The sequence below is a fragment of the Pongo abelii genome, chromosome 11 (genome assembly GCF_028885655.2).
Source record: "Pongo abelii isolate AG06213 chromosome 11, NHGRI_mPonAbe1-v2.0_pri, whole genome shotgun sequence".
NCBI lineage: Eukaryota > Metazoa > Chordata > Mammalia > Primates > Hominidae > Pongo > Pongo abelii.
Window position 1 is genome coordinate 135741543 of NC_071996.2, and position 21690 is coordinate 135763232.

General features: G+C 43.6%; 1 protein-coding gene across 2 annotated transcripts in view; it reads left to right on the forward strand.

The window, feature by feature from the left end:
* The window catches only part of DIS3L2 (DIS3 like 3'-5' exoribonuclease 2), a 375419-nt gene that overhangs the window by 247368 nt on the left and 106361 nt on the right, over nt 1-21690 (forward strand). For both annotated transcript variants that reach the window (XM_063713123.1, XM_024243284.3), the window contains exon 10: nt 1469-1548. In XM_063713123.1, the coding sequence (XP_063569193.1) occupies nt 1469-1548 (80 nt within the window). The remainder of the gene's footprint in view (nt 1-1468; nt 1549-21690) is intronic.

The following is a 21690-nucleotide window of genomic DNA, read 5'->3' on the forward strand; positions in this document are numbered from 1 at the left end:
GAGGCTGCAGTGAGCCATACAAAAAAAAAAAAGATTATTATTTTTTAAACATTTGACATTTCTGAAATTCTGAAGTATCTTAAAATTAATGTATATATTTAATGTGGTGGGGTTTTTATTTCTCCAAAAGCTATTACAGAATTGATGGTGCATCTTATAATTAATACTCTCTTAGGATCGAAGTATTGTGGTTAGATTAGAGAGGGCTGTTGGGAGTTACTAGGAGTAGGGTAAGTGAACAGTTAAGAGTCGGAAAGAGAAAGGCCCTGAGAGCTTGTGGCAGGCCAGCATTAGAGCAGCTTGGCAGCCTCTGAAGACAGGGTCTCGCTCTGTTGTCCAGGCTGGAGTGCAGTGGCCCAATCATAGCTCACTGCCGCCAAGGAAGTTTTGAACAGAGGAGCAACACCAGGGAAGAAGTCTTTAAGAACAAAGCCTGTCTTACCATGGTTAGTACAAGTATGGGCAACATCATCAGTGTTGATGAATCAGGAAAAGACAGAGAAATGGTGGCAGTGCACTGCTAGTACTGGATGGAGTGGAGGAAGAACCTAGGAAGCAGTGAGCACTGACTAGAGTGTGGCATGGGGGCAGAAGGGCAGTTGCTGCAGAATACCCCAATCTCCAGGCAGTCCTTGGGCAGGAAAGGCTGGAGGTATGGAGAGCCAAGGACAGCTGCTGCCAAAATCTTTAGGTGTTTACATGGTGGGAATGGTGGGTGGGTTGAGTCAGGCATGTTATATGGGAAACTGTAAAACAGAATGAGAATGTCTGGGAGTTTCACAGGGTAAGAGTGTGATGTTCGTAAGGATATTGTGCAAAGATAAATGGGCACATGGTGTACTTGGTATGAGCTTGGTTGAAATATGTAAGTATTCTGTGGAAACAAACTGTGATTTGTGCTGTTTCCAGGTAGACTTATATTATGATTAACTCTACGGCCCAAAGTTTTTTTGCGAAGCTTATTGTTGGGTCCCATCCCCCTGTATCACAAGTCAGATGATTTATTCTTTGGCATACACCCATTTTTTTCAATATAGGAGAATGAACAGTAAATTATCTTCATAGAGTTCCTTAAAGGGCAGCTTCCCATCAGCCACTGGAGAAGGATATTTTACCAAAGTGTAAATTGAAGAGTAATTTACCAAAGTAACTTGCCCCTCTTGTTGGCCAACTCTTCTTGAGAAGCCTCGTTCATGGAAGCAGCCTGATTTTCACCCACTCACATCTCTTCTGTCTTGGGGTGAAGGAGAAGTAGGTGCCAGTTCACACAGAGGAAGAGAAAGTCACTCACCCATTTGTCTCTTCCCAGTCTCACATTTAACTAAAGATCTCATTCTCATAGAAGTTATTTTTCACTTTCCCTAACAGAGCACATATGCAAAATTCACTGTTCTTTAAAGCTGTGCTATGGTGGGGTAAAGTTGCTATTATTTGTGGCATTGCTAATTGTTTCTTCACTCTTTCCTAGAAAAGACTGTATCTTCACCATTGACCCATCAACCGCCCGAGACCTCGATGATGCCCTCTCCTGCAAGCCACTCGCTGATGGTAGGGTGGAAATTTCTATAGCATCTTGGGTAGCAGGCAGTCTGCACGCCTGTGTGGTTTGCCTGGCTGCCCTGTGCTGCCTGGGCAGCATACTGTGCAAGGCTAGGTTTGCTTTGTGCCTGAACTTACCATAGGCCTCTGAGCCTTTACAACTATGTGACCTTAAGATTGTGTTCCTGTGGTGACATTGGTGAGGGTGAGAATGAGAAATGTCCTCCCACTAGACTCTTCTTGGGCTTCAGAAGGGGCAACAGTGAGTGCAAAAGAATGAATTCCAAGCCTTGGCCCTTCAGATAGTTCCAGTGTTGGCATAAGGTATCACAGAAAGAAAGCTTGTAAGGGCTCTGCTTGGGAGAGACATAGGGTTCTTTACCTGAATTTAACACCAAATAACGTGATTGAAGGGGTACTCTTCAAAGACATGCTTCTTGGTGGGTAGCAGGAACACCTTCCCTGAGAACTGCCTCTCTAGGGCTGAGCTGGAGAAGCTTGGGCTACTCCCAGTAGGTTTTCATCTATCCAGCAAGTTGAGAAAGGCAAACTGATAAGAGCTCTTTAAACATTCTTTTGGGATGTTACTGAGCAGGTAGAAGTGGGATTGAGGCTAGTTGTCTTTGGAAATTATAGTTGGAGGAAGGGAATGCAGCAATTGACTCTCAAAGGAAAAATGTGTAGGATATGAGAAAAGTGAACCCTTCCAATCCCCCCTCCTTCTCTGCCTCCCCCTCTCCCCCTCCCTTCCCCTCCCCTCCTCTTCTCAACAGAGTCTCACTCTTTTGCCCAGGCTGGAGTGTAGTGGCACGATCATAGCTCACTGCAGCCTCAATCTTCCAAGCTCGGGTGATCCTCCCACCTCAGCCTCTCAAGTAGCTGAGACTACAGGTGTGCACCACCAAGCCTGGCTAATATTTTGTATTTGTGGTAGAGATGGGGTTTTACCATGTTGCCCAGGCTTGGTACTCCTGGGCTCAAGTAATCCATCCACCTCAGCTTCCCGAAGTTCTGGCATCACAGGCGTCAACCACCATGCCCAGCACCCCCAATCCCTTTTCTAATGCCCCAGATGTGCTGCTTCTAGTTTTTACCTACTTCTTGCCCCTCTCTAGGGTGGCTTCTGGGTGACTGCTTTGGCTTTGGTCATCCTCAGAGATGGCCTTGGCACTAACATGGCCTTTGACATTTGCCCAATGTGGATATCCACCCTTGCAGTTTCAGTCTGTCACCAAGCATTGATGGCCTAGTGGCCTAGTCTTTTAAAACATTGCAAAGATGTTCATATCTCCCACTGACACAGAACGCCGTAGGTTCCGTATGTAATCTCTTCTCTACTATAATAGATGGGGAAGCTTAGTAGATAGAAGGCTGAGAGATGGAAGACATCATTGCCTAAGACTGGTTTTATCTTCCTTGAAACTATGGGCAAGATTGCTCAATATTTTCTTTTTAAAAATTAATTAATTAATCGATTTTTAGAGACAGAGTCTCACTCTGTCACCCAGGCTGGAATGCAGTGGCTCATTGCAGCCTTGAACTCCCAAGCTCAAGCAATCTTCCTGCCTGGGCCTCCCAAAGCACGAGCCACTATGGGATTACAAGCACGAGCTACTGTGCCCAGCCTCAATATTTTCAGCTAAAGAAAACTGAAAGAAACAAGAGAAAAGCTCCCCTGGAAATTTTAGAGAAATTATATCTTTTTAAAATCCAAAATTGAAGCAGCCTACTTCAAAAAGCCAGCACTGGCTTGATTTCTTATGTTCTTAGCAATCTCTGTTGCATGCAGAGGCTTAGGTATACCTGCTCGGCATATAGACACCACTTTCCTGAGCCACAGTGTGGAAAGTGCCCCTAGGCTGAAAGCCAGGTGACCATGGACCTCATTCCTCATATTTTCCTTACCTCTAGGTTCACACCTCTACTGTTTGTGTAATGTTTAGACACAATTGCTTCATTTGTTTTGTCCATTTTCATAGTTGATAATAGCAGAAGGATGCATCTACTACCTGTTCCTCTGTCTCAGCTGGCCTGGAACCCTACACCTTGCAGGGACTCCAGGGAGCAGGCACATGTCCTGCCTTACTCACTGCATACACTGCGGTTTTATGTCGAGGGCACAAGTGTGTCAGCAGAAGTTTCATAGAGGAAGTGGTCAAAGATGTGATAGGAAGGATAGATTGGGGACAAATTCGGGACAAATTTTCAGACCAAATGGTGTTTTTTGTTTGTTAGACAATGGAAAGGCAAGCAGATGTTGTTCAGCAAGAGAGCATTCAAAAAGAGGAAAATAATTTAGCACTGCAAGGAAAAAGAGAAAAACTAGAGGCTGGGAAATGAGTTAGAGAAATATTGCAATAGTTATGGACCTGGACTAGATGGTAGCAAAATCAATAGGGGGGGTTGGAGTGGGAAGGACAGATGTGAGAAAGGGATAATGACAGAAGAATCTGTGGAAATGAATGTTGGGGTTGAGGGAGAGGAGTCCAAGATGGTGCCAAGGTTTCAACCTGGATGACTGGGAGATGGAACCCATAAGTTAGAAATGGGAATCAGGAGTACAAGCTGGTTTGGGAGAGAGTATGTTGGCATGGAGTTGTCTGTCTGATGATGTTTATGTTAGTTGCTGCAAATTCTTTGTAGAGGAGCTGAGGTATATATAAACAAGCTAAATAGATGCAGCCCGTGGAACTATATACAAAGAGCCCGGGAGGAGAGGAAGCAATGCAACAAAATGCAGTGATTTTATTCGAATGATGGGATCATAAGTGATTTTTTTTCCTTTCTCTAGTTTCCAAATTTTTATAATGTGGCAATAATAGTTTTATAATGAAAAAAATTTTGTAATACAAAAATATTATGAGGTGCCAGAAATCACAGGCTGCTCGGTAGCCTACTGCACCAGGTGATCAGATACCTTCCATCCGCTTCGTTTTTCTTGCATTCCTGAGGAGCAGTTTGGCAGAGCAGCAGAAAAAGGACATGGAAAAGGAGTCAGGGAAGACTCTGAAAAGGCCTGAGTTGGTCAGGCAAACAGTTTTGTGGTGGCATTTCTACAGTTGGCCTTTGTGACAACAGTTTCTGCCAGGGCCATTTATCCAAGGAGTTGAAAAGGGAAAGTCATTTCCAGTTTGGACTGGGGTGAGGTTGGCTAAGTTCAGGTTGAGGTAGTTACCAGTTCATGTCCATTCTTGCTTAGGGGGAAAAATGTTTAATGTTTCAAAAAACAAATAGTGTTTTCTCGGTCTATTTATATCATCTGTAGTTTTTTTTTTTTTTTAAAGTGTAAAGTTTAACTTTCCGTTGGTTTCATTAAAATTATCTGAATGACCATTCTGTGAAAAGCAGACAAATATAACATACCTAGTCCTTACTTTCCCTTTTGGTAGAGTTCAGATGTACTCCCAGGAATTGTTACCAGTGTCTGTCGGGTGAGACACTCCAGTGATCAATTCAGCAAATCACAGTGACCACCTGTCTACCAGTAGCTCATAATTAGGTTGCAGGCTGAGGAGAGAGTGCCACCTATCTTCGTGAAATCTCAGCTTGGAAGGGATTCTACTGGTTTCCAACCTGGTAATTCTCCACTTTTCTTATCCTAAAAACACACTTCAGGAGAACACTCCGATGAGCATTACCCAGCAATGTAGAGTTTTTCACCTTTGTTCAAGAAAATATTTAGTAATGTAAGTGAATAGGAGTGGCGTTATAGTGATAACCCAGAATCTGGAGACAGTAAATCGTGTGCCTCAGTGTTTTATTATTGTACAGATCACTTGCGGCATACCTCACAGCTGACCTCAACGCTCAAGTGTGGGAATGCCACAGTTGTCAGATCACTCTCTGGTTTTCGAATTACCTCCACTGCATCCACTTATGGAATGTCCAGACTGCATTTGAACTTTCTACCTTAGAGGCAATTCATTCTGCCTTAAGATTGCTTGACTATTAGGAAATCCTTCCCTGTAATGATCTGAAACACTGCCCTCTTCCTGTAATTTTCCACTCATTAGTCCCATTTTATGCCTCTCGGGCCCCTATTGAACAAATCTAGTGTCTCATTTGACAACCTATCAGTTACTAGATAACAGTTATCATGTGTCTTCTGAGTCAGAAATCCTCAACTTAGCATCCTAAATATTCTTTGGTGTCCAGTGGGTTATGAGGTGTGAGCCCATCTCCCGTGTCATGGAGTCACTTCTGCTTTTATGAAGTCTGAAGTACATGGCTGCCTGTATCCAGACTTCACCTCCCTGGCTATCAGGGCCTGCTCTCTCCTTGCCAGTTCCTCCTTATTGGGCAGGACTGGCTTCAGAGTAACAGCTACCCATTCTCTTCAATTAGTCAAGCACTGTGGCTTTGCCTTAGTCTCTGAGGGAAAATTGTCAGCCTGACAAGCTAGGACCTTTATTCGCTTTTCGTTGATTCAGGCTCCCAGCAGATCCTGCAGGAAATTGAACTTCACTTCTCCAGCATCTTGTTTCTCTAAAGTTGTATTCTCTAACGTGTACTCTGCTGTTGAACTTACAGGCTTACCCTAGCCTGGCCTTAGAAATGAATGAATGGGAATGGGGAATGATGGTTAATGGGTTTCAGTTTCTTTTTGGGTGACGAAAATGTTCTAGAATTAGATAATTGATAGTTGCACAACTTTGTGGACATACCAAAAACCACTAGGGGAAAAGGAGTGAGTGAATAAATGAATGAGAGGAAATAAACATATCCACTTATCCTTGAGGCTTTCTGGAAATTGGAGTTTACACCTTAACCACAATTTAGCAGAGGTCTTTATGGAATGCCTGGCTGGATATCATAGTCACATCCCTCGTGTCCATCTCTCCTCCTTGCTGCTTTCCTCGCTGAACCATGAAACTACAGCCCCGGGTGCACAGCCCTCTGCTCTGCTGCCCGCTCACATTTCCCATCCCCACAGAGTGCAGCCATTTGACTCAAAAAAAGAAGGGTCTGTCCCACTATCTGCATAGAAAATATTTGGTTAAGTTAGAACAGCATCCAGCCTAAGGGGCCTCTGGGGTGCACATTACCTGCTGTGCTCAAGGAAGCACCAGTCTTCCTGCCTGGATTGTCTCTGCAGCCTGCCTGCATGACATTTTTTGGGGAGGATGGAGCAGACAGCTCTGTTCCTAGGAGCCCATAGCAATAAGGGAATAGAGTGAGAGTCTAGGAGCAGTGCCTTTAAGGATTTCGGAGAATTCCTAATAAACTCTCTGGCTCCCCAAATGGCTATGTTTGTCACCTGCTGAGAATTTCCTATATTGACTGATCACCTTTGGAGGCAATGAGGAAGTAGGAACCAGAAATTCTTGTGTCCCCCTGTGTGCCAGGCTTTGGCTAGAAAACCTGAAGGATAGGATGGGGTGGTAGTTGTTTTAAAGAGCAAAGGGCTGAGATAAAGTCACTGGACCTGCTACTGGGAAGAAACGGGACATGTGAGAGCCCTGGAGCTTCTAAGTGAAAAGGTTCATGCATATCTGTAGCAGCCAGGCCAGACCCTCTCCCTGGGCTCTTTTCTCACCTCTGGGAAGACTTTTCCCCAGCAATCATTCACCCCAGCCCCTTTACATTTCCCTTTGTCCTGCTTCCTCCTCTTGCTGTACCAACTGAAGTCTCCCTCATCCTATAAAACCTTCCCATACTCTGCTCCAGCTCCAGAACTTTCACTTGTGTCTGTCAGGACACCTTGGAAGAGTTGTCTTTACTTGCTGTTGCTTTCTCACTTCCCGTTGCTTTCTCACTTCCCGTGTATTCCTTATCCCTTTTACGGTATGGCTTCAGAATGCTGGCTGCAACAGGTTGCCCCAGCCTCAGTTCACTAAGCGTCTCTACAGCACTTGGCTCTTTAGTCTGCTATTCCTCCTTGAAATTCACTCACTCTTCCTTGGACTCAAAGGACCCTGCCTGCTCTTGGCTCTAAATGTGGGCTTTTCTTCTCCAGTCGCCTTTTTAACTCATCTTTCACTGCCCAGCCCTTTAGGCATCAGTGCCCCTCTCATGCTCTACAACCTTTGCACTTGGTGTCCCCTGTGCCTGGTTTCCCCTTTCCCTGCAAAGCCACATGGCTGATCTCTCCCTTTCAGGTTTGATTGGTCGTCTTCTCCGTGAAGCCTTTCCTAGCCATTCTGCCTCTGATTCCTCCCCCATCACCTAGCCACCTTTCCATTTTTTTTTTCTCACCTAGCCACCTTTCCATTTTTTTTTCTCACCACTCATCACTTGCTAACTAACATAGGTCAAAGGTGGCTTTTTTCTTTGCTTTTAAGATGGAAGATATTTGATATGTTTATGTTGAGAGCTAGGAGATGACAGAGAAGGAAAAGTTGAAAACACAGGCATGAGAAGAGTTGATCGTTTTGCAGGGTCTTGAAGAAGAAGGTGGGAGATGAATCAGAGCATAAGTGGAAGGTGAGGCCAAGGCATAGAGGAAGAACACCTCCTCTCCTCTCCCCTCCCCTCCCCTCCCCTCCCCTCCCCTCTTTTCATGGAGTCTCGCTCTGTCGCCCAGGCTGGAGGGCAGTGGTGCAATCTCTGCACACTGCAACCTCCGCCTCCTGGGTTCAAGCGATTCTCCTTCCTCAGCCTCCTGAGTAGCCAGGACTACAGGAGCATGCCTCCACGCTAATTTTTGTATTTTTGGTAGAGACGGGGTTTCACCATATTGGCCAGGCTGGTCTCGAACTCCTGACTTTGTGATCTGCCTGCCTCGGCCTCCCGAAGTGCTGGGATTAAAGGCTTGAGCCACCGCGCCTGGCCACAACACCTCTTTCTATGAGACAGAGAGGCAAGACATAGTTGATGTCCCTGCTGATGAAGGATCACACCTGGCCATACCCGCTTCCACTGTGAAGTAGAAAGCCGAACACTGCTGAGAGGGCTGACGGAGTGGTGAAGGAGATAGTCTGAGTGGGAAAAAACAACACAGACTGCCTTTCCCCTGATGCCACCCTGCAACAATCAACACAGAAGACTGCTATGACCAAATACTTGGGTGCTTTTTTGCCATACACCAAGCAAGCAATTAGTTCTGCAGCATATGCCAGCAGGGTGTCCTCCAGTTCAGTTCTGATATTCTCTGCCTGGAGATAGCATCAGATCCCAAAGATTGAGTGCCTGGTCCCACAAGACTGCCTCACACTTCTGATGCCAGTCGCAGGCTCCAGGTTGTTTTACTGGTGATTCTGACTGACCAGCTATAAGTTTGGGATCCTGCAACCCCCTCCTTGAGTTTCATAAATTTGCTAGAGTGGCTCACGGAAAACTCAGGGAAACGCTTAAGTTTAGTGGTTTATTATAAAAGATATTGCAAAGGATCCAGATAAACAGTTGCCTAGGGCAAGATATGGGGGAAGGGATGTGGAGCTTCCATGCCTTCCCCAGGCATGCCACCCTCCAGGAACCTCCGTGTGTTCAGCTCTCCAGAACCTCTCTGAACCCTGTCCTATTGGGCCTTTTATGGAGGCTTCATTCGATAGCCATGATTGAAGCATGGACACCCATGTAGAAATGTGATTGGGCAAAAAGCGTTTGATCTCAGTGACAGACTGAGTGGAGAAACCCAGCAAGGCCTGTGCAGATGCTTCTTGGCCTCTCTGTGCAGCATTCCCTCTTCCGGGCTATAGGGCAGGACCCATTTTGAAATGGAAGTCTTCCAACCCACAGTCAGACAAGGTAGGTCAGAGAACATTTTAATGGGAAGAGGGGAAGATTAGAGTCCTGTCTTGGGGAGAAAAAGAAGCTGGTGAAAGGAGGGCAGGAGAAAGTCAGAGAGATTCAGTGGCCTAAAGCTCCCCAACATTTTAACAAAAGACTGTAATAAGGGCTGTAGGAATCATAAGCGAGGAACCGTGGATGAACACGCACGCGCACACACACATATATGTCCATGTCACGCACACATCACAGATAGTATAGGGAACTGACCAGGAATCCATCAGACAAAGCATTGGCAAACACTGCTCAGGTATGTCTGGGTTTGAATCCTACAAAGTCTGGAGGATAATAAGATTTTTCTTCAGTAATTCTCAGCCTCCGAGGTGTGGGAGCAGAGGTTGCAGTGATCCATTCTTGGAGGTTTCAGGCGTGGCGTGGTGGCTCACACCTGTAATCCAGCACTTTGGGAGGCCGAGGTGGGAGGATCATTTGAGGCCAGGAGTTCAAGACCAAAGTTGGGAGTTTCCTGGGAGGGAGAGCTGGAGGGGCAGCAGGACAAGGGTCCCTCTGAGCCTGTTTCTTCTCCGCCCCTTGCTTTTATGATGGCATCGGCTGGCGTCTAATCAACCAAAGTTTTACAAAGTAATCTTGGAATCACATTTGATTCCTTTTCCTCTCCAGACTGTTGTCATGTCTTTTCAGTAATTTCCCTCCCTCCTCACTGTCTCCCGTCCATCTTGCTGTCTAGTTACCTTTCCTATGTGGCATGCACAAGGACCAGATCATGTAGCTTTTCTGCTTGAAAGGTTAGGTCTGCAGTTCTTTAGCAGATCTTTGTTACCAAAGCCCTTTAAGATTAGTCCTCAGCCTCCTCTCCTGCCACCCCACTTCCCAGTGCTGCTTCCCTTAACACACGCACAGTGGGGGCTGGTCACTGCAGGCTCTGCTGATCTCCTGTGCCCTTTCCTGCCTCCAGGCCTCTGCCTGCTCCTTTCCCTCTGCTTACAAGGTCTTGCCTCCCTGCCTCCTTCTGTCAGATGAAATCGCCTAAGAACAACATCAACCTCCGCAGAACTTTCCTTTCCTCCTAGCAGAATGCATTGTTCCTGTTTCTCCTACCAGCAAGTATTCTTCATGTCTTGGGTATAGCAATAACCATCATTACTTCTGGATTTAATTCTCTTTTTTGCTTATTTCCTAAGAGCAGGGTGTTCCTTGGATATCTCTACTTCCTGAGTACCTTGGATATCTCTACTTCCTGGTTGGTACCCTGCATTTTAAAACTGTTTGGTCTAGTCAGATCTAGCCAGGCAACCTATTGCATACCTTCAGTGTTTCACTCCTTTTTCTGGTTCTTGCCTTGCCCCTTTATTTCCATGTACTTCTGTCTTTGTTTTGTGGGTTGCCTGTGGGTTTATATCCTGACATAAATCTCATCCACTTTCTCTCCTAAAATAAGTCTATTTCTTTGGAATTGGGCATACCTTTCCCTTATTCCATTCAAGTGTTTCACTCCATCTGTCATGTCTCAGTGGTACCTATAAGATCATTGGCTTTATCTTATGTTCATGCTGCTGTTACTTCAGCTCTGTGAATTGGCCCATGTGAAGCTCACTTCCTTCCTCTTATTTCCTTGCCAGGTGTCTTGTGTGGTCCGCACTGCTCTTCTCTTTTCATCCCTACAGGCTTCCACAGCAGCTCATGTCTTCATTTTATCTTGTCATTTCCTCCACCTCCCTCCTGCCTGTATCCTTGCTATTTTCAAATTCAATAAGTGCTGATTTTCTGATAAAATTAACTTCCTGAATGAACCCTAACATGGTAGTAAAACAAAATTTGTGATCTAAAAGCCAATTTTTTTTCCCTTTAGTTATATTGGCAAATAGTCTTACTAGTTAAGAAATGCCTTTAAACACCAAGTACAGTGCTAGCTGCAGTGGCTTACACCTATAATCCTGGCATTTTGGGAGACCAAGGTAGGAGGATCACTTAACGCCAAGAGTTCAAAACCAGCCTGAGCAACATAGCAAAACCCAGTCTCTACAGAAAAATGAAATAAATAAATAAATAAATAAATAAATAAATAAATAAATAAGCTGGGCATAGTGATGCGCATCTGTAGTCCTAGCCACGTGGGAGGCTGAGGTGGGAAGACCACTTGAGCCTGGAAGTTCAAGCCTGCAGTGAGCCAAGATGGCGCCACTGCACTCCAGGCTGGGCAATACAGTGAGACTGTCTCTAACAACACCAAGTATCTCTTGGTGTTGTTAAATAATAAATAAATAAATAAACAAACACCAAGTATCTCTTCAGTGGCAGTGCTCACCTATAAGTTGGGAGAAATCGAAATAGAAATTTGAGGGCTGGGTGCGGTGGATCATGCCTGTAATCCCAGCACTTTTGGGAGGCCGAGGCGGACAGATCACCAGGTCAAGATTCGAGACCAGCCTGACCAACACAGTGAAACCCTGTGTCTACTAAAAATATAAAAATTAGCTGGGTGTGGTGGCACGCGCCTGTAATCCCAGATACTCAGGAGGCTGAGGCAGGAGAATCACTTGAACCCGGGAGGCGTAGGTTGCAGTGAGCCAAGATTGCACCACTGCACTCCAGCATGGGTGACAAAGCGAGACTCCATCTAAAAAAAAAAAGAAATAGAAATTTGATAGTATAAAAATCTAAGTATTCCTTTGGTAGCAGATAGATCTTAATGCCATGTTGATGAGACATTGGAAATTAGAGTTTGTTTTTAGGCCGGGCACAGTGGCTCATTCCTGTAATCCCAGCACTTTGGGAGGCTGAGGCGGGTGGATCACCTGATGTCAGGAGTTGGAAACCAGTCTGGCCAACATGGAGAAACCCCGTCTCTACTAAAAAATACAAAATTAGCCAGTCTGCTGGCACACACCTGTAGTCCCAGCTACTCGGGAGGCTGAGGCAGGAGAATTGCTTGAATCCAGGGGGTGGAGGCTACAGTGAGCCAAGATCACGCCACTGCGCTCCAGCCTGAGTGACAGAACAAGACTTCATCTCAAAAAAAAAAAAAAAAAGTTTTTTTTAATTTTCATCTCTTGGGAATGTAGTTGGGAGGTTAAGTTGATATATGGAGATAATGCCAAGGGACCGGAATTCAGAAATCAGGTGACAGTTTAAAAATGAAAGTCAACTTTATATGTAGATTTAAAGCATAGTTTTTTGTGAAATTAAATGGTGCATGTAGATCTTATTTTTAAGCTACATATTTTTATGTTTCCAACAGCTAACAGATAAAACTTTCCTAATTAAATGTGAGGTGCCTCCCATGGTACAGTCTTCAATTTTCAGGAAGGGCATCCTTTTGAAATGCAGCATTTCAGGATTCAGCTCACTGAAGTGGATAAAATCTGCACTTTGTATTTTAGAGGGGAACCCTGATCACTCATCAGTAGATCTTGGAAAAGAAAAATTCCAGCTGGGCACAGTGGCTCACGCCTGTAATCCCAGCACTTTGGGAGACCAAGGCGGGTGGATCACCTGAGGTCAGGAGTTAGAGACCAGCCTGGCCAACATAGTGAAACCCCGTCTCTACTAAAAATACAAAAATTAGCTGGGCATGGCGGGCGCCTGTAATCCCAGCTACTCAGGAGGCTGAGGTGAGAGAATTGGTTGAACCTGGGAGGTGGAGGTTGCAGTGAGCCGAGATCGCACCACTGTACTCCAGCCTGGGTGACAAGAGTGAAACTCCGTCTCAAAAAAAGAAAAGAAAAATTCCACTTCAGGGCAATTTTCTGCTTGGATACATTTCTGGGTTTTGTCTCTGACATCTTCATGATGCCCAGTGCTTCGAATGCTGTTACTCCTACGTTCCTCTTCCATGCGAAGTCATTTCTTTTCTTTCTTTCTTTTTTTTTTTTTTTTTTGAGATGGAGTCTTGCTCTGTCACTCAGGCTTGAGTGTGGTGGTGTGATCTCAGCTCACTGCAACCTCTGCTTCCCGGTTTCAAGCAATTCTCCCGCCTCAGCCTCCTGAGTATCTGGGATTACAGGCACATGCCACTGTGCCCGGCTAATTTTTGTATTTTTAGCAGAAACGGGGTTTCACCATGTTGGCCAGGTTGGTCTGGAACTCCTGACCTCAGGTTATCCACCCACCTCGGCTTCCCAAAGTGCTGGGATTACAGGCCTGAGCCACCGCGCCCAGCTTTGTGAAGTTATTTCTAATCCCCACTTTGAAACACTGAATATTTTCCTCTTGCAGTATTTTATGTCAGAGGGCATTCTAACCTCAGGCAGATTCCAGGCAACTCAAGTACTTGATCTCAGTCAAACCTTATTTTTGTAGTAGGGCCCTTGATAATGAACCTGGGAAGAGAAATGGGAAATTCTGTAGATCTGTCAGCTCATAAGGAAATGCATGTCTTCTTCATTCATCTGGGGCACTGACGAGTGAACAATTTTTTTTTTTTTTTTAAGACCGAGTCTTGCTCTGTCGCCCAGGCTGGAGTGCAATGGCGCAATCTTTGCTCACTGCAACCTCCGCCTCCCAGCTTCAAGTGATTCTGCTGCCTCAACCTCCCTAGAAGCTGGGACTACAGGCACCTGCCACCACACCCAGCTAATTTTTGTATTTTTACAACATGGTTTCACCATGTTGGCCAGGCTGGTCTCGAACTTCTGATCTCAGGTGATCCACCCGCCTTGGTCTCCCAAAGTGCTGGGATTACAGGCGTGAGCCACTGCACCCAGCCGGTGAGTGAACAATTTTAACTGTCCTTGTTGTATGATCATTTTTTACTGAATTGTACCTTGACTCAAAAAATCCAAATAACTGAATAGTCATGCGAGGGCTCTGGCATGGAAGTGGGCTTCTGGGATGCTTGCCAGTGAGTTCCTTTTTGAGGACACAGAATCTAAGTGGAAAGATTAAGTGGAGAGGCAGCTCCACCCTCTAAGTCTTATTCCTATGTTCCATTCAAATCTTGCTAGCTTGATTTCTGTGGGGTCTGGGCTTTGGAAATTCTCTTTTTCATGGATGTCTCAGTGCACCTTGTTAAACCGAATTTGGACTGTTGTGTGTTCATCAGCTTCCAGCTCTACTGATTGGTTCCAGTTTCCTTGCTCATGAAAGCCAAGATAATCTGGCACCCACCAGTCAGGCATCCTCAAGTATCTGGCACCAAGGTAAACCTGGAAGCCAGTTAAGAAGTCCCAGTGATCCAACACACTCACTGCGTGATGAGAGACAGTTGTGGTATACCAGAAAGAGCACTGCAATAGGAGCAGGAGAACTGGGTTCTTGTCTCATCTTTGCCTCTACTGCGTCATGGAAATTTGGGCATTTCTGTGATTACTCTGAAATTCTCTTTCCTCAGCTATAAAATGGTGGTTTGAACTAGACAGTTTCTCAAGTGTCTTCCAGTTCCAAATTACTGACTATATGAAAAACTAAAAGAGCTAAGCTTTATTTATGCCTATTGTTGCATAAACACAACTTAGCTTTAAAGATATTTACAGTAACTGCCTAAAGTTGCATATACTTCTGATCCTTCTCCACAAAAGTAGTTTGTATAACAACAAAATGAGAAGGGACACAGTCCATATTCCAGAGGAGAGAATTAACCTCTTCTTACCTCAATGTTCCCTGACATCAAGGGGAATAATAATATCTAACTCAGAATTATGGGGAAGACTAAATGAGATAATCCCTGGCACTTAGAATGGTGCTAGACAAAATGTAAGTGTTTAGTGAAAGTTATTATTAATATAAAATCAGAAAGATTAAAATTTGCATGGGCCACCATGGCTCACGCCTGTAATCCCAACACTTTGGGAGGCCGAGATGGGAGGATTGCTTGAGCCCAGGAATTTGAGACCAGCCTCGGCAACATGGTGAAACCCCATCTCTACAAAAATTACAACAATTAGCTGGATGTGGTGGTGCACATCTATAGTCCTAGTTACTCAAGAAGCTGAGAGGTGGGAGGATCGTTTGAGCCCAGGAGGTCAAGGCTGCGGTGAGCCATGATTGCACCACTGTCCTCCAGCCCGGGCGACAGAGTGAGACCAAAAAAGTTGCCATGGAATTGTAGTAAGGGTTATGCTGAAATAATAATGTTCAGCTGCTGCTCAGAAGTCAAGGTAAGACTAGAATAGAGAATACAGAAACAGACCCACATGTATATACAACCACATGGTTTTTAGCAAAGATGTTACTGCTGTGTAGTGAGGAAAAGATGGTTTTATCAATAAAAGGTACTAGATGGGTTGGATAGCCATATGGGGAAAAAATTGGTTTTGACCCCTACCTTATACCACACATAAAAATGAATTCCATGTGGCTCATAGGTCTGAGTATGAAAGTAACACATTAGCACTTCTAAAGATAACATAAGAAAAATAACCTTATGACCTTGGTGTAGGCAAAGATTTTTTAAGTGGAGCACAAAAAGCATAAGCTTTAAAGTAAAAGGCTGATAAATTAGATTTTATTAAAATTAAGAACATGCGTTCATCGAAAGACATCATTAAGATTGTTGAAAAGGGTGCGGTGGTTCATGTCCGTAATCCCACCACTTTGGAAGGTGCAGGCAGGTGGATCCCTTGAGGTGAGGAGTTCGACACCAGCCTGGCCAACATGGTAAAAACCTCTTTCTACTAAAAATATAAAAATTAGCCGGGCGTGGTCATACATGTCTGTAATTCCAGCTACTGGGAAGGCTAAGGCACGGGAATCACTTGACCCGGGAGGTGGAGGTTGCAGTGAGTTGAGATTGCACCACTGCATTCCAGCCTGGGCAACTGAGTGAGACTCTGTCTTAAAAGAAAAAAAAATTGTTGAAAAGGCAAGCCACAGAGTGGGAGAAGATATTTGTAATACATATATCCAGCACATGACTCTTACCAATGTATTATATAAAGACTTGAAGAGGCACTTCATAAAAGAAGATAACCAATGGTCAAACACATGAAAATATCTTAAGTCCAGAGGGAAAATGGAGATGAAAACCACAATAAGATACTATTATGTTCCCACCACAATACCTAAAAGTTTTTAAAGCTGACAATGTTAGTGAGGGTGTGGAGCAATTAGAACTCTCATATACTGCTAGTAGGAGTGTAAGTTGCCACAACTACTTTGGGAACCATTGTACAATATGTAATAAAGCTGGGTGGATTCATAACTCATGGCCCAGCAGTTTTAGTCTTAAGTATATACCCCATAGAAAAGTGTATATATGTACAGGAACATTCATCGCACCATCACTCATAATAACAAAAAACCAAAAACAATCTAAGTGCCTGATAACAATAAAATTAATAAATTGGGGTATACTCTTACAATGGAATATTATATAGCAACAGAGTGAAGCAAATTCAAAACACAACATGATGAATATCAAAAACGCTATGTTGAGCAAAAGAAGCCAGACAAAAAATAGATATATACCATATGAATCTAGTTATGTAAAATACAAAGAAAGGTGAAACTGATCAATGATTATATAGAGGTCAGAAAAGTAATTATCTTTGGTGACTGTAAAGACTGGGAGGAGGCATGAGAAAAGCTTCTGGAATTCTGCATACGTTCTATTTCTTGGAACTGGGTGGTGGTTACCTAAGTATATTTACTTTGTAAAACTTCATTGAACTGTATGCTTAATGTTTGTATGCTTTATGTATTTCATGCCTTAATAAAAAATTTTATTTTAAAAAAATGAAGGAGTACAAAAAAAATGGAAACAACCCAAATGTGTCTGCAGCCAATGAATGGATAATTTAATATGGTATATCCATATAATAGAATATTATTCATTCATAAAAAGAAACGAAGTACACGATACAACAGGGGTGAACCTTGAAAATAAACTAGGTGAAAGAAGACAGCCATAAAAGAGCACTTTGTATGATTCCATTAATATGAGATGTCAGAACAGGTACACCTATAGAGACCAGAAATAGATTAGTAGTTGCCTGCGGCTGGGAAGGTTGGGAGGCAATAGGGAGTGACTGTAAACAGATATGGGCTTTCTTTCTGGGGTGATGAAAATGTTCTAAAATTTGTTGTAGTTGTGGTTGCACAACTTTGTGCCTATACTAAAAACCATTCAGTTGCACACTTTGAGTGAGTTGTGTGGTATGTTAATGAAATCTCAATAAAGCTGACATGAAACAAAAAGTTAAGAGATACTGGTAACTGTAATAATGATTGAAACATTCTTAATCATAGCTTTAGGAAAAGGCTGCACCACCGTATGGTCCTTTGGTATGATAGGTGAGCATATTGTTACTGGAGTCAGACAATGTTCTAATCCTGGCTTTGCCATTTACTGACTGTGTGACATTGGGCAAATCATTTAACCTCTCTGAGTCTGAATGTCTTCATCTGTAAAATGTAAATATTAATAGTACCTACCTCATAGAACTTTTGTGAAGATTATTCATTTAATCAAGAAATAATTGAGTGTATTTATATGCCAGCCACAATAAATAAAACTATTGTTATCATCCAGGAGATATTGCATCTAAAGAGTCTTAAATCCATTTTAGTGAGAGAGGCTACAAGTGAACTTGATCATATGTCATGAGAACAGGACATCTTTCCCCTACTATACCACATCCATATCTATTACAAAATACAAAAGTCATGTTCAAGGCCAGGTGGGGTGGCTCACGCCTGTAACCCCAACATTTTGGGAGGCCGAGGTGGGAGGATTGCTTGAGCCCAGGAGTTCGAGCCCAGCCTGGGCATAGTGAGACCCCGTCTCTACAAAGAATTAAAAAATTAGCTGAGCATGATGGTGCATGCCTGTAGCCCCAGCTGCTCAGGAGGCTTAAGTGGAAGGATCACTTGAGCCCGAGGAGGTGGAAGCTGCAGCGGGCCATGATCGTGCCACTGCACTCCAACTTGGGTGACAGAGCAAGACCCTGTCTCAAAAACAAACAAACAAACAAAAAAACCCAGGAAATTGAGTTATAACTAACTGATATATGGACAACTCAGAAATAGAAAGTGACCAGTAGTTAAAAGACTACTTAACAAGGTTTTCATTTCAACAAATATTTATTGTTTCCGTAAAGGAATTACTTTCAGTCATGTTGAAAATCATACTATGTCTGCTTACTTGTTCTACTTATCAAAATGTTTGTTCTGCAGAATGAATGTGTAATCTTTTAAAATTAAATTGAGAGCGCTTGTAGTCTATAGGTGTTGAAAAAGAAGCAAGTATGAGTTTGCCAAGTACCTGATGCTAAGGGGCAAATCTCCATAATGCAGTGGTTAGGAGCTCCGGTTTTGGAGTCAGACCTTGATGCAAGGTGTCTGACCTCCCTGGGTCTCAGTTTCTTTATCTGTAGAAAGAGATTCGTCTCATAGCATTGGAAGATTAAATGAATTAATATAATGAAGTGCTTTAAAAAGTAAGCAGTCAATATGCCATTATTATGAGACCACCAGTATGGTGGATTCTCATAACCACAGGCATACATAAATTATGTATATAATTTCTTGTTAACTTTTGTGACGTCTTGGGGAGTCAGAAATGGTTTCCCTTTCATGCAAATAAATTAATAAGTGAAACTGAGTGATTGGATCCAAAAGAGCTAATTGGGCATGGTGAGAAAATAACAACCCAAACGGTATCTCCAGTGTGAGAGAAAAGCCACTAAAGGTTTTTGTCACCGGAATATAAAGCGGTAAGCTTTTGCCTTTCAGAATTCTAGGTAAATATGAAAGTTCTTTCAATTTCTGATGTAAGGAATGCTGGGATTGGATTAAGCAGTTAACAGTTAACATTTAGTTTATAGGCATTTTAATACACATAGTTGTTTTATATTTCTTTAAAACATTGAAATTATATATCTCTTGTATATTTGGCTGGTAGAGACTAGTAATTATGTCTTGTTAATAGAGGGACTATTTTTTTTTTTTCTTTTTGAGATGGAGTTTTGCTCTTGTTGCCCAGGTTGGAGTGCGATGGTGCTATCTTGGCTCACGGCAACCTCTGCCTCCCGGGTTCAAGCGATTCTCCTGCCTCAGCCTCCTGAGTAGCTGGGATTACAAGCATGCACCACCAGGCCTGGCTAATTTTGTGTTTTTAGTAGAGATGGGGTTTCTCTATGTTGGTCAGGCTGGTCTCCAACTCCTGACGTCAGGTGATCCACCCGCCTCAGCTTCCCAAAGTGCTGGGATTGTAGGCGTGAGCCACCATGCCTGGCTGGGAGTTTTAAAAAATAGAAAAATCCACAAATGAATGAAAATACGCCACAATTCTGTTTTTAGACCTAGACCTGGGGGAAACCATTGTGCTGGGATTCCACACACGCATTCCCTGCACAGCCTCAGACATAAGAAAGACTAGGTCCCCATACTGGCCATATGTGCCGAAGCCCATAAAAGAGATGACGACACATGCCATGACCTGCTGCCTACTGCAATTACATTTCTGGCATGAAAATAGTTGTTTCCTGTTCAGAAGAAGTATGCCCAGTTCTCTGCTACTTCATTTACTAAGTTCACCTTTATAGAGCTTGCCTGCGAAATGCTTTAGTCACCATAATCCACCAGGAGAATTGACCAATAAGCTGGCATCAGTTTACTGCCTCCTGCTCAGGCTGGCCAGTAGTGCTGTTTCTTGGTGTGTGCTGGGAAGTCAAGAGGTACACAGGTGGCTGAGGTGGACATAGCGTTTTGTTGGTGTGTTTTATTTTAAAAATCCAAGACTCTTTACCAAGTAACACACTTATGATTCAAGAATTAAAGTTTACATCTAAGCAAAAAGAAAAATTCAAAATCCTGTCACTCAAAACCATTGTTACGTTCTTCATATATTTTTCTCCAGATATTTTAAAGCAGGGTTTGCATTTTTTATTTTATACTTTTTATCCTTATTGCTTTTCCCGCCTTTGAAAACTGAAAACGTTACAAAAGTGTGTAATGGATAAAGGAACAATCCCTGTATCTGCTGCCTCTAAAGATCATCACTGAGGACATTTTTATTCTGCTCTTTCTTAGCAGTAACCTTCAACTTCTGCCTCTATTGGCTTGTTGTTGTTTTAAAACTTTGAGCTAGTTTTACTTAACTGGATTTGTCCTTTTCAAACTTTTTTCTTTTCTTGGCTTCAGTCCTGCCTCTTCTCTTTTTTTCGGATGAAGAATTTTGAACATGCACAAAAGTAGAAGGAAGAGTATAATGAAACCCATTGTTCCCATCACCTAGCCCCTGTATCCCTCATTCCACAGCCAGTCCTGCTCCATTGCCAACCCACCTATACCCCAGGCCTTATTACTTTGACCTGCTCACTTTATAATGACCTTCTAGGGTCCTTCGCAGTCCCTAGGACTTCACTGTCTTTTGGCTTTGAGTAAGGACCAAGTGCCTGCCCTGCTGCTCTCAGAGCTTCTCTGGAGCCTGTGCTCTGTCCCAGGCTTGACCGGCTGACCTGGGCTTTCCCCACTCACTGCTGAAACGCCTGGGAATTCCCAGACGTTGAGTGCGCCAGCCTCACAAGTTCAGCTCCTCATTCTCTTTCCTGTTAATGAAGAAGGCCATTGCTCAAGTCATTTGGAAGAGAAAAAGTGGAATTTACTACCTGGGTGTTCCTCATCCGTGCTGTTCATATAAATTTAAACTTAGATGCCTGAGAATTACATTGAACATGACAAAAATGGCTTTGTGGGCAGTTTAGTTGAATACTTGCAGATTGATAGAGCCCTTAGTAATAATGAAGGGAAAAGGTTCTTGAAGCTGCTTAGTTCCAGAAGATGAGCTCACCAGTTAAGGAGTTTGCAACTAAAGGTCCTCATTAACCTCTTGCTGGATGGCAAAGAGGAAAAAAGAAGAAGAAAATCCAGACTTTTCAAATCCTGACCTTTGGGGAGACCTAAGAAGAAGTCATCCTATGCTACCCCCTCCTCATGGTGGGTTCCTGCATTTCATTCAGATTTACTTACCCCAGATTTTTTTTTTCACTTCAGCTTCTCTTAAGTTTGTAAAATATCCTCAAACCATCACCACGTCATGGCCATGGAGTGCTGCCATGGCTTGCTATACTGGTGGTCAGCTTTTGTCTGAGATTACATAACGAATACCACATGGAACTGGAAGATGCCAGCGTTTGAGTTGTCCCTCTTACCTAGCAACCCAATCAGTGTTTCTCAGAGGGAATGTGCTTATCCCAAGTAAAAGGTGGAGTTTATTGTGTGGCCACAAGGTGATCCAAGCCCAATTGAGTCTGTCTCCAAAATTCAGTAGGATCATGCTAAGGCCAGGGCCCGCATCCTGGCTGCATGAGCTGCCCTAAGTAAGGCCCCTCATCGCTGGTGCTGTTTGAACAGTGGAACGTCCCTTTCGCTAAGCCCTCTTGGTTGGATTACCTTTTCTGAGCTTCCAGAATACTGTTTTGTATCTCTGTTGAGGCTCCTGTGTTGGGAAAACTGGCCACAGGGTCAAGAGGGGTGACCCAAGCCAGAGCATTGTGTTCCCATCATAGACTGGATGGAAACCAA